Below are 13,114 nucleotides of genomic sequence, written 5' to 3'. Positions count from 1 at the left end.
AGTACACAGCATATATAAACGAAATTTACCTTCGCTGGAAAAGCATAAAAATGCACATTAAAAGTGCTTGAAATGTGTTGGAATTTGAAGTTGGAAAAGGTGCAAGAGCCCTGTTTATTTCCAGTCAAAGTCATAAAAGAAATGGCTCATTCAGGAATGGCTCATTGACTGATGTGGCATATAATGCTTTTTAAATTAAGTATATTATTACATTATTTTTAACTTTTAACATTCTTTTGCACAGCTAATCTAAAGTTTCAGTCCGAATGTATTTCGGTTTGTTATGTTTTGACATATTTAACACAGTTTGACACATCAACCAGTCATAAAAAAAGAAAACACATTGTTTATTTGATTTTGACCTTAAAATAAAAAAATATATATTTAAAAAAAAATGGATCATCCAAAAGGAAAATTTTACCCTCAGCTCAATCAAGTTGCACTGTAGGTAAACTTTGTCCTCAGGTAACTTTAAAGATTTTTAGCTGAAAGCTGCTTACCTCCTCCACTTTGAGAGTTTAAAAAACACATACATTTTATACTATGCACCATTTGATTAAGCGGTGTTAGAAGACAACATGTATAAAGATGACCAATTCATGAGTGAACTATTAATGTAAAAATAATCTGATTGGGTAACAGCCATGTGATATTGCCGTAATAACAGCACTCATAAAGCCTACTCACCCTTTTGTATTACTCCGCCCACATAGCAGATCAATAAATGTAATTATTGTGATCTCCCGATTGCAACAGAGAAATACTGGGAAATATCTGTAGGCTGATGGCATTTCATGCCGTTTAGCCACATACACTTAAAATGGCAGCAAAATCACCTGTTTTACTTTAGACTTTAAGCTAGAGAATCATTCAAAGCTCTAAAATGACGTGTGGGAAGTAGCAACAGCTTCTGCTGTTTTGATGTCAGCTACAGAATGAATGGCAGAGGAAAGTAGTTCCTCATACAATAAAAGCAGTTTTAAATGAAAAAAAAACTATCTAGGGTAAATATTTTTAGCCCCTTTTAAACCATTTTTGTTCTACAGAACAAACCATCGTTATACAACAACTTGCCTAATTACAACATAATAAACATGCCTAGTTAACCCAATGAACCTAGTTAAGCCTTTAAATGTCACTTTAAACTGATGTTATTAACTTGAAAAATATCTAGTAAAATTTTATTTACTGTCATCATGGCAAAGATAAAATAAATCTGTTATTAGAAATGAGTTTTTAAAACGATCTATATATATATATATATATATATATATTTATTATATATTATAATATATAATTTATTTATTTAAATTTAATTTTATAATATTTTATTATTTTTTAAATTTTATTATTTTTTTTTTCAATTTTAAAATACTTTTTCACCCATGAAGTGGTAATCTCCATGCATGTTGACTTAATAAATAAATCATTCTATTTAGACATTTTGTATATGTTAGTGTTGTCACGATACTGAATTTTGGTACCAATCGGTACTGAAATTTTAAAAACATACGTTACATTTTAACATTTAAGTGCTTGTGAGCACTTTCTTAAACAGCGCTGATTTGCCGTTGTGTTCAGGTTGCTCAACAGAATGACTGATAGGCCATGAAGGTCATCAGTTCACCACTACAGGGACACTGGAGCATTTTAAAGCAGCAAAGATTGACATACAAACAATCTGCTGATGAATCGACTGATCTTCCCATCCCTCTATATGTGTTTGTACTTGGTAAACAGCGGTGAAGACCGGTAAACTAATGACCTTTATGGTCAATCACAGTAATTTCTGTTGAGCATATGATAATAATGGCAAATCAGTGCTCTTTAAGAACCTGCTCAACAGCTCTTAAATGTTAGCAGAAAATGGCTGTTTTTTTTAAAAAAACTTTTAATATATTGTGTGTATATCTATATGAGATGAAATGGGGAACTTTTTTTTAGATGTGAATAAATTACATTTAAAAGAGTGAATGCAGGTATGCAATGCTGGGCTTGGTGCAAACATCAAACATTTTTCTTGGAATATTATGGAATATTATAACAAATTGTGTCTGATTTAACGTGATCATATATCAATCTACTATTGCATTGCATTTAAACTTCTTGCTTTCGCTTTAAATTAAACCCATGATCGTGATGTTGCTCTACAGGAAATCTGCTTACACGTGTGGCTTTAGTCCAGACTAGCTGTTCAGACAATTTAGAAATGTGTTGTTTAGTATTTATATATAGTTTTTTGGTATTTTTAAGTGGTGTCATAGGAAAGGAAGAGGTTATTCTGTTTTCTCACAGATCTATGCAGCATTCTCTCTGGAGACTTTGCTTATGTCGCAGCATTGGTTGGGAATTGTGGGATTTGGATTATTGTCTGGGGAACTTAAACAAATATGCAGTAGAGGGACTCAGGCATAGTCTTGAAAATTCCCCTGGTTGCATCTGGAAAAATGTCACATAATCACCATTCTCAATGCACCAGCTCCTTACATGACCACCAAAATGTTCACACAGACATGTGTGGATCTCTTGGGAAATTTTGGGACATAGTTGCCTAGAAAGGGTCTTATATATATATATATATATATATATATATATATATATATATATATATATATATATATATATATATATATATATATATATATATATATAGCAGTGGAAAATGGTCTCTGTTTTAACAGTAATTGTTGTGCACACAGATCACAGCTTGGTCCTGATAAATAGCAGAAGTTGATTTGAATTGGGTCCAATTTAGGCTCATTGTCGTTGTTTAGAAGTTTGTGGGCAGCATTGGTTTACATAGTCTCCAAATGTGACTCAACCCTATTAAACTGAAGTGGTTGGAAAATGTCATGCTCAGACGTATTATAGACTGGAAGTGGACACGTGCAGCATGCATTTACAGAAGTTTAGTCTGAGCCCTGTCTTAGACCAAATTATATCTCATGGAATTTTCATGAGGGTGGCACGGTGGCTCAGTGGATAGCTCTGTCGCCTCAGCAAGAAGGTCACTGGTTCGAGACCCGATTGGGTCAGTTGGCATTTCTGTGCGGAGCTTGCGTGTTCTCCCCATGTCTGCATGGGTTTCCTCCAGGTGCTCTGGTTTCCCCCACAGTCTAAAGACATGCGCTATTGGTGAATTGGATGAACTAAATTGGCTGTTTTGTATGTAAATGTGTACGTTTATGGGTGTTTTCCAGTACTGGGTTGCAGCTGGAAGGGCATCTGCTGCATAAAACGTATCCTGGAATAGTTGCTGGTTCATTCCGCTATGGTGACCTCTAATAAACAAGCGACTAAATTGAAGAAAAATGAATGAATGAATGAAGTGTCCCGTGTCCTAGTCCCTCCCTCATAATGCAGCATTGGTAATGTCCCCATTACTTTTTAGTAGATCGTTTTTTCAGACACATGACTTAATGTGTCCCCAGCACTTTTCTGATCACTCCTGCTTGACTCAGGATAGGTGCTATATGATAGCAGCTGTTAGATGATAATAGGGCCCTTAAAGCACATCTTATTTTAGAGACGTGTTATTAAGGCCACAGGTTAACAAAAGACTGCTTCTGAAGAAATTCTGAAGAAATTGTGTGAATGTGTGTTGAATGGTGTTGGATGTTTTCATTTGATCTCAAATGAGACAGAATTTGAGGATGGTTGAGAAAATTATAGAAATTTTTTTTTTAAATAGGCATTTTAAGTTTAAGTTTGTTTTATGGTTTTTGTTAAATCATGCTGATCTCACGAGAAAACGTTACTATTTTACGTTTTGTTAGTTTAGTGTCAAATTCATACGTGTTCAGTTGTTTAAAAAATTACGATTTTAAAAAAGAGACGTAGTACCAAACCCCACCCCTTAATCTAGCCGTCATTTGGGGATGAGCAAATCGTACTAAATTGTATGAATGACATCGTATAAATTCATACGAATTAGCCACTAAATCAAAGTTGTAAATTGCTGTGAGGTTGTGTTGGTTAAATGGACATACTATTAGAATAAAAGCTTAAAATGGTTAAGAAAATAAAGCAGTGGGTGGCACTGTTGCCTCACAGCAAGGTCAATGGTTCGAGTCCCAGCTGGGTCTGTTATCATTTCTGTGTAGAGTTTGCATGTTCTCCCTGTGTTGCGTGGGTTTTCTTCGGGTGCTCCGGTTTCTCCCACAGTCCAAAGACATTCGTTCTTCTACTATTGTTAATGTTGTTTGTCATTTATATTTAACATTTTGCGCTCTGAATGAACTCAAATGTATATTCATGATCATTGTAATGGGCTGTTTTAAGAGTCATGCTGCAAATAAAGTAAGTTATGTTTTAGCAGTACATGTCATTCTATAAAACATTTCAGGATAGGTTATTGTTGTAAAACCAATAGTAATACAACTACTAAACCTTTTATGTTTATTTTTTTCAAACCTTTTATGTTTATTTTTTTCAAGCTGTACTGTATGTATTTCATTTAGTTAAGTTATTAGCTTTGTTTCATTTAGTTACTTCTTAAGTGGGCTAAGGTTATACTATTGTTCACGTATTTTGGTTCATCTGATGCAAAATGAACTCTAGCTGTTTATTTTGTGACCTGCTTCCTTTAGCTTTCTGCCAAGACATTGCATTGTCAAAAACAATAGTCTTAAGCCCACTTACGGTATAAACTCTAAACTATTGCACAATTCTCAATTATAGCCAGACCTAAGCGGCAGCGACTGGAATGGCACCCGCTCGTGTTGCCATGGTTTGTTTGTTTACTCTGGTGTGACATAAATTTATTCATTTTTATCTCACTCTTTCTCTCTCTCTCTCTCTCTCTCGATTCAGGGCAATGATGATGAAGCTGTTGTTGACCAGGGGAAAACCAGCTCTAACATTCACACAAACTTTGAAAAAGAGGAACTAGAAAGTAAGTTCACATAATAACTAATAACCCCCACTTTTACTTGGCACTCAGAATCATATGCCATGCTTTTATCATCTCACCCTCAAGCAAACCATCTGTTCTTTAAGCACATAGAGGTGTACAGTCAATGTCTGCGGCTCTTTTACTCATTGCTTTGGTGTGTTTTAAAGCTCAGTAATTAAAACCGTTCGTCCCCTTGAACCTCGTTTCACTCCAGCTTTCTTTCTAGAGTTCATTGAGGTTTTTGACCTCAAACATGTGTCTTAAACTCTACTTTGAGGGCTTCCAGGTGATCTGATCCTGCTATCAGGAGTTAGCATGTGTGTTCTGGAAGCTTGTGTGGGGCTGAAATGTGCCGCTGGGTGTTTGGTAACAGCTGCTTTGACAGACGAGGAAGGCAAGAAATGTCTAGAACTCATTCATAAAATGAATGCATAGTTTGAGGAGACTGCTGACCTACCCCCAATTTCTGTTTAACGGAGAGTTTTGTTTTCAACACATTTCCAAACATTAATAACTTTAATAACTTATTTTTAATAACTGATTTATTTTATCCTTGCAATGATGACTACATCATATTTTTGAGTATACTAGTATTCAATTTAAAGTGACATTTAAAGCAGAGATGCCCAAACTAGGGCCCGCAGGCCAAAGTTGTCTCTTTGTATCCTTTGATTTAGCACACCAGAGGAAAATGTTTGGGAAGGATTAAGGAATGCCTTTAACCGAGATTCTCATTTCTATTTTGAGGTAATCTTTTGTTTGTTTGTTTTATTGTTGAGCTACAAATAAAAATAATAATTAAATGTTTTAATTAAATGTTATAAATGAATCAGATTTTTAACAAATGTACATACTGTCATTTAGCGAATAGGGGACAAAGAAGAAGACATCAAATTAAGGCAAAGGCAGGTTCAGCATGACTAGTGTATTTGTCATTGAGCTCCATTGTTTTCTTTTTTTTATAATTATTTTTAGGGGTTTTTTTACCTTTATTTGGAAAGGACAGTAGAAAGTATTGGGAGCAGAGAGAGGGGATGGGTCGAAAAAAGGATCTCGAGCCGGAAATCAAACTCGGGTCGCCGTGAGCACAATAGTGCTATACTGTATCTACACACTTAACCACTAGGCTAATGGCGCTGACCCATTGTTTTCTAAATAGAATTTTTTTGTTTTTTGTAGTAAGTTTGTTAAAATAATATACATTTAAAAAAAATTTTGAATGCATTAGCAAATACTTATTAGCAAATATTTATTTTTAAATATTATGTAATAAGTTAGGAAATAACCCATGCCAACTTTAATGTTACACAGTTTGCTATATTTACTTTCGGCCCACAGCTCTCAATTAAGCTTGCATTTTGGCCCTTAATTTCTTAAAGTTGAGTGCTATTGTGGAGTTTCTGCCTGGATTTTGCCTACCCAAATTCATAAGCTTTACAAATCTACATGCAGAGGTGTAAATGCTAAAGTTTGCTATCATTGTAAAGAAAACCCTTTGAATTTCCATAAAACACAATTGAACGTGATTAAAATTACCGTATATGTTGTCTGTGTTATAATAAATCTAAAAAGACGCTTTTCTAAAATAAATTTGAAAATGTACCTTTATAGGTTCTGTGTGGTCTAGGTTGCTGTAATTAATTTGGGTAATCAGAAAAAAGAAAAATGTTTCTATCATATTGCTAAGTTATTCTATTCCAACTGATGAGAGAACGAAAGGCCAGTACGGACTTTTAAAATTTAAAGAATGCAGAAGTAAATGACATCACAGACCTGGTAAAGGGTATGCAGAGCTTTAAGAAAAAGTATAGGCACCCCTGATTTAAAGGATTAACTGGGTTAATTAGACATGTCATTGTATAATAATGGTTTGTTCTGTAGATAATCAAAATAAATATTGCTTAATGGGGCTAATATAATTGACCTTTAAAATGCTTGAAAAAAAACTGCTTTTATTCTAGCCGAAATAAAATAGATAAGACTTTCTCCAGAGGAAAAAATATTATAAGAAATACTGTGAAAATTACCTTGCTCTGTTAAACATAATTCGGGAAATATTAAAAAAAGATTATACAAACCATAGGAGGGTTAATAATTTAACTGCATAGCTGGCTCTCACATTTAAAGCATTCATAGTTTGTGAATTGGTTGCCTTACTAGCATGAACAGACCCCAGACTTTAGCCAAAGTAAATGGAGTGTTTAATTTAGGCCAAATGGAAACAAAGCTGTGAGCAGCGATTGACAGATATGAACTGTTATACACATAATCCCGTCAAATTAGACACGCACAATTACTCAAATCAAACAAGCTTTTATTCATGATAAAATATCCTTTTCCTTTCCTTCCCTTTTTGCCAGGCACTGTCCAGCATTTTTGATGATTTTCACCAAAATTTGATGGCCCCAACACTAATTTTTTCTGCAAAGAATGTATGATCATATGAAAAAAATTATCATTATCATATTAAAAATATATATTATAACTTCATGTGTTTTCTACAGTTTCATCAAAAGAATATATATATATATATATATTTTTTTTTTAATAAGCATTTTTAAAGTATATAGAATATAATACACATATACATATACAGTATACACTCACCGGCCATATTATTAGGTACACCTTACAAGTACCGGGTTGGACCCCTTTTGCCTTCAGAATCCTTTGTGGCATAGATTCAACAAGGTACTGGTTATATTCCTCAGATATTTTGGTCCAAATTGACATGATAGCATCACATAGTTGCTCCAGATTTGTCAACTGCACATCCATGATGCGAAACCCCCTGTTCCACCACATCCCAAAGGTGCTCTATTGGATAAAGATTTGGTGACTGTAATGGCCCTTTAAAGGTTCCGGACACCCTGGAGAACATTTTTTTTATTTTAACAGATTTGTTTGTGTTGAGCATCAGTTAAGACAATGTTAGCACCTGTCAGCTGTAATTGTGGGGAAAACTGGATAATTTTGAGCTTTTGTCAGCTAATTTCAGCTTCCGGGTTTAAAATGATTTTTGGGGCGGGATCAAAATCAGCGACGTAGCGCAGTACTGCAAGTGCAATGATGACGCGTCAGTTTCTCATTATTATTCAAAGCAGAGTTTCCTTATCCTATGAGAAGAGCCGGCTGCTTAACTATTCATGAGAGCACGTGCTTTCCGAAGGCAGACCTGCCAGTTTCAAGCAAGCTGTGAGACACAGACCAACGGAACGCAGTAGCCGTTCATGAAAATTCGTATGTGTTTGTTTCCATGATTCACGGGGTTTGTTGCATGTTTTATCCCAGCGATCTTGTCAGGGCCGATCATACAGCAAAGCTGTGTGTGTGCTGCAAGCATTTTTGTCGGGAGAACAGTACGAGAATTGAAGAATGGCGGGCGATGACTTTTATCAGGAGTTCGTTCACATTCAGACACATCGCCGTGCTGCTGTATTCGCCTAAATCCTCTATATTACCAGCAGAGCTAATGGTTAAAATAGACAGGTCAGGAGACCTGCTGCACTGAGTCTGCATTCAGATCTATAATTTAGACCCGGGGATTGAGGGAGAATCCTCATTTATAGTGTTTACATGAACACACTATCTTTATAATGATATAAATTGTGGTTATGTGTATATGAAATTACAAATAACAAATGTAGCAGGGCATTAAATTACTGTTTATTTCTTTGCATTTTAACATTGTAAACTATAAACTCATGCGTCTCCTCACGGTTTGTGTCTCAGTTTGTGAGCAAACTGTCAACAACAGTTATTCGCTCCCCTTCTCCCCTGCTGGCCACGCCCACTTCTGCCCTATGCTCGCGGAGCTCCACGCCCATTAATCATGCATCTTTTGAAAAAATTCTGAAGTAGACTTTAACCAAAAGTTGGGGGTGTCATGGCCCTTTAAGTACAGTGAACTCATTGTCATGTTCAAGAATCCAGTCTGAGACTATTTGCGCTTTATGACATGGCGCGTTATCCTTATGGAAATACTATAGCCATCAGAGGATGGTTACACAATGGTCATAAAGGGTTTGACAGCAACAATACTCGGGTAGGCTGTGGCGCTGACAATATGCTCAATTGGTACTAATAGGCCCAAAGTGTGCCAAGAAAACCATTAAACCACCACCAGCAGCCTGAACTGTTAATGCAGGGCAGAATGGATCCATGCTTTCATGCTGTTAATTAGCAGTTTCTGAAATACTTATAGCTCATCCCTATTCCCTGTTCTGATGCTCGGACTGAACTGCAGCAGATTGTTAGAAATTTGCATTAACAAGTTGGACAGGTGTACCTAATAAAGTGGCAAGTGAGTGTACGTTTTACACACATTTTTACATGTGAACTTATTTTTCATTTATCATTTTATATTTCAAACTTAGAAGACCCCGTAATTCATTCAGGGCATGCAGTAGGGCTTCCCTTATTGTAATATACCGAAATCACAGATTGCCGTAAAAACTCAGCAATTTGTAAACTAACTAAGTTAAAATTTAACTAAGTTTAACTAAGTTAAAATTTAAAGCCTGAATGTAGTTTTGTAATGATGAGGATGATGATATGCATAAGCAATTTACCTAACATGTATTGTTATCATCAAACTGTAGTTTAAATGATTACTGTATATATTTAAGTATTAAATAAACCACTTAACTGTCAGCTCATGTTTTGAAATCACACTTGTAAATGACAGATGTATGGATTTTTAGATATAAGTTGTCAAGATAGGTTAAGGTTTAGACCGGTTTAATTTCCTCAAAATGAAATTTTAGTCACATTATAAATGGTTCCAAACATTTCAGTTTTCTTCGGCTTAGTTCCTTATTTGTCAGGGGTCACCACAACAGAATGAACCGCCAGCTATTCCAGCATATGTTTTATGCAGCAGATCCCCTTCCAGCCACAACCCAGTACTGGGAAACACCCATACACTCACTCATTCACACACACACTCGTACACTACGGTCAATTTGTTTATCCAATTTATTTACACCACGTTTTTGGACTATATGGGGGAAACAGCACCCTGAAAAAACTCAAATGAATATGGGGAGAACATGCAAACTCCACACAGAAATGCCAACTGGTTCAGCTGGGACATGAACCAGTGATCTTCTTGCTGTGAGGTGACAGTGCTAACCACTGAGCCATCATGCAGACCCCCATTTATGAGTTCATGTTATTTAAATATTTAAAGAAATCCGAAAAGCAAATACTATGAGAATGGTTACAGGTTTCAAACAGTCTTCAGAATATCTTTTTTTGAAGATTAGAAGGAGGTGACGCGGTGGCGCAGTAGGTAGTGCTGTTGCATCACAGCAAGAAGGTTGCTGGTTTGAGCCTCGACTGGTTCAGTTGGCTTTTCTGTGTGGAGTTTGCATGTCCTCCCCGCACTCCGTGCTCTGTTCCCCCACAGTCCAAAGACATGTGGTACAGGTAAATTGGGTAGGCTAGATTGTCTGTAGTGTATGAGTGTGTATGGATGTTTCCCAGTACTGGGTTGCAGCTGGAAGGGCATCTGCTGCGTAAAACATGTGCTGGATAAGTTGGCGGTTCATTCCGCTGTGGCAACCCCAGATTATAAAGGGACTAAGCTGAAAAGAAAGTGAATGAATGAATGAACATCAGAAGGAAACTCATAAATGTTTTAAACTAATAATTTTTGAGTAAATGATGACAGATTTTTCATTTTTTGGTCAACTAAAAAGTGTATTTTCATTTGCGCTTGTGTCTGCAGAAAAGTGGCAGCTACTTAGACCAGGGTGAATTTAAGTTTGTTTTGCAACAAATGTTTAAGGAAACTTTAGACGATTTGCCATATGGGTTTAATATTATTCTGATATGATTGTAATGAGTTCAAGAAGGGAAGCCTGTCAAAACAGGCTTGTACTTTCCTCCTGCTTACTGTAATAGCATTAAGATGGATTAGACACCAGCTTAAGATCTAATTAATTAAACTAGGCCTGCTTTTGTCACGCATTTGATTCCTTCAGGACAAACCTACACTCTGTTTTTCTCACGCAAAACCCCTGCATCATGCACTGTTCTAGTTTGTTTTCTTTCACTTTTCTTCAACATCCTAAAAACAATATCTTAAAGGAAAGTTGCAGGAAGCGTCTTGCGTAATATTATAAAAAGCATAGGATACATTTTCTGGAATATGTTTTTGTTATGTTCAGTGGAAGTAAATGTTGACAGGGAATGTTTAAAACATTTGGTCTGACTCTCATGGAAAGCTGTCATGTGGCGTCAGAAGTTCAGACTTGCTGTAAAGTATAAAGCAAACTGTACTTTGAGGACCATAGTGACTTTATACAATGCAAATAATTCAAAGCCTGCACACATTTGGATTGGTGCCAATGAGAGTGACTGGAGAGTATTTTTATTATTTGCCAGCATGGCACTAAGTTTTGGTTTCACTTTAAATGAGTTTTCGATTTGACAGTGTAGTAAATTGTATTATATACAATTTAAATAAGTGTTATTTATAGTGAATGCTATTTATGCACTGGGTCAAAGATAAACTTGTAAAATTGTTTGACACTAAAAGACACTAATTTTAGTATGATAGCATTAAAAAATATTTATCGAGTACAGTTTAGAATAACTGTTTTATTTTCCACAAATGTATCTGCTAAGCTCAGCGGACCACGATTTTGCCGTTATTAATTATTCATTCAATCATTCATTCTTTTTCGCTTAGTCCTGTTATTAATTGAGTCGCCACAGCAGAATGAACCACCAACTTATCCAGCATATGTTTTATGCAGCGAATGCCCTTCAAGCTGCAACCCATCTCTCGGAAACACCCAAACACTCATTAACACTCATACACTACGGACAATTTTAACTTACCCAATTCACCTATAGCACATGTCTTTGGACTGTGGGGTATCGGTGCACCCAGAGGAAACAGGGAGAACATGCAAACTCTACACAGAAATGACAACTGACCCAGCCGGGGCTCAAACCAACTACCTTCTTGCAGTGGGGTGACAATGCTACCAACTGCGCCACTTCACCAACCTCGTTTTCATACAAATTTTTTTGAGTATTTAAGTTTTAATATGGCTTTAAAGATTCCTTGTCTAGGTATTTAAAATCCTTTTTTATGTGATTTAATGTAGAAATAAAATTTGTTAAAAATTTAAGTTTTTGTGAGGGGACCAAACTGCAGGTTTTTAACACTTTTTAGGTAATTCATTTATTTCTATTTTACTTTTATTTTTTATTCAATTATAAAATACAGCTTATTCACCAATGCCAATAGTTGTGTTTCAGATTTCAGATATTTCTTTGAGAAATTGTTATAACTTTTCAAGTTTACATATAATAAGTTTATAATGCCTCTAAAGAAGATGATGGTGTGAAGGTTTTGGAAGTTTGTGATTTGGCTAATTGACATTTGAGTTAATTGGAGGCACAACTGTAAAATAGCAATTAAGGAAAACCTTAAACATACTGCTTCCTTGTGTGACAACATGGGGAAATCAACAAGCCACAATCAAAAAAAAACAAATGAAAAAAAAAACTACTATTTACTAATTACTATTTGTCAAATTTCACTGGGAAAAAGACACATTTTTGGACACATGTCTGTGGTCTGATGCAACTGAGATTGAACTGTTTGGCCATAATGACCAATGTTAATCCTGATTTAAACTTCTGCGTCAAACACCGGTGTATGCTACGGCGCTGACGCATAGCCCTTCGCCGTGGCCATCGCCGTCACTGACGTGCACCTCTCAAAAAATGTAACTACACGTCGCAATGACGCGTAGCGTAAGCTCTGTGATTGGTCGGCTTGGTAGCGCTGACAAGTCTGGGCGGGACCGAGAGCCGCGCGAGCGATTGTTAACATGTGTGGAGTACCGTGAAGGAGCTCCGTATGGAAAGTTTTGTTTCGTGTTTACCTCAGTTAAAGTTGTTGCACGTCCGCCGGTTCCTGCCTCAAAATGAGCGAGTTTGAGCCACTTGTACATCCCGGAAGTGTTCAGGAAAAGCAAAAAAGTAGTGAAGAAACTCGACACAGGGGAACATTTACACCTCACTGCCAACTAGCGTTTCGAAAGTGTTAATGCAGACCAACAGAGACAGCGTGCAGAAGTATAAATGCACAGCCACGCGCGTTGCATGCGCCGTTGGTTACGCCGGTCACCTGACGCAGAAGTATAAATCAGGCTTTACATTTGGAGGACAAAGGAACACCATCCCAACTGTGAAGTA

The 13,114-nt window shown here is 36.2% G+C and overlaps 2 protein-coding genes and 1 long non-coding RNA gene across 17 annotated transcripts in view; 1 reads left to right on the top strand and 2 right to left on the bottom strand.

Annotated features, from left to right (window-relative positions):
* The window catches only part of LOC147840401 (uncharacterized), a 615,523-nt gene that overhangs the window by 110,150 nt on the left and 492,259 nt on the right, over positions 1 to 13,114 (bottom strand). The window lies entirely within an intron of this gene.
* Positions 1 to 13,114, bottom strand: part of dpy19l1l (dpy-19-like 1, like (H. sapiens)) — a 754,017-nt gene that overhangs the window by 669,009 nt on the left and 71,894 nt on the right. The gene's annotated exons all lie outside the window — the stretch shown is intronic.
* The window catches only part of slc4a7 (solute carrier family 4 member 7), a 77,184-nt gene that overhangs the window by 16,461 nt on the left and 47,609 nt on the right, over positions 1 to 13,114 (top strand). For 13 of the 14 annotated variants that reach the window (XM_087287678.1, XM_087287676.1, XM_087287677.1 and 10 more), the window contains exon 2: positions 4,813 to 4,894. In XM_087287678.1, the coding sequence (XP_087143804.1) occupies positions 4,813 to 4,894 (82 nt within the window). Of the gene's footprint in view, positions 1 to 4,812; positions 4,951 to 13,114 lie in introns of all 14 variants that reach the window. The other variant, XM_087287683.1, reaches the window with a different exon arrangement.

Source organism: Danio rerio, chromosome 16, assembly GCF_052040795.2.
Source record: "Danio rerio strain M-AB ecotype USA chromosome 16, GRCz13ab, whole genome shotgun sequence".
NCBI lineage: Eukaryota > Metazoa > Chordata > Actinopteri > Cypriniformes > Danionidae > Danio > Danio rerio.
This window is presented reverse-complemented; position numbering and strand designations above follow the sequence as displayed.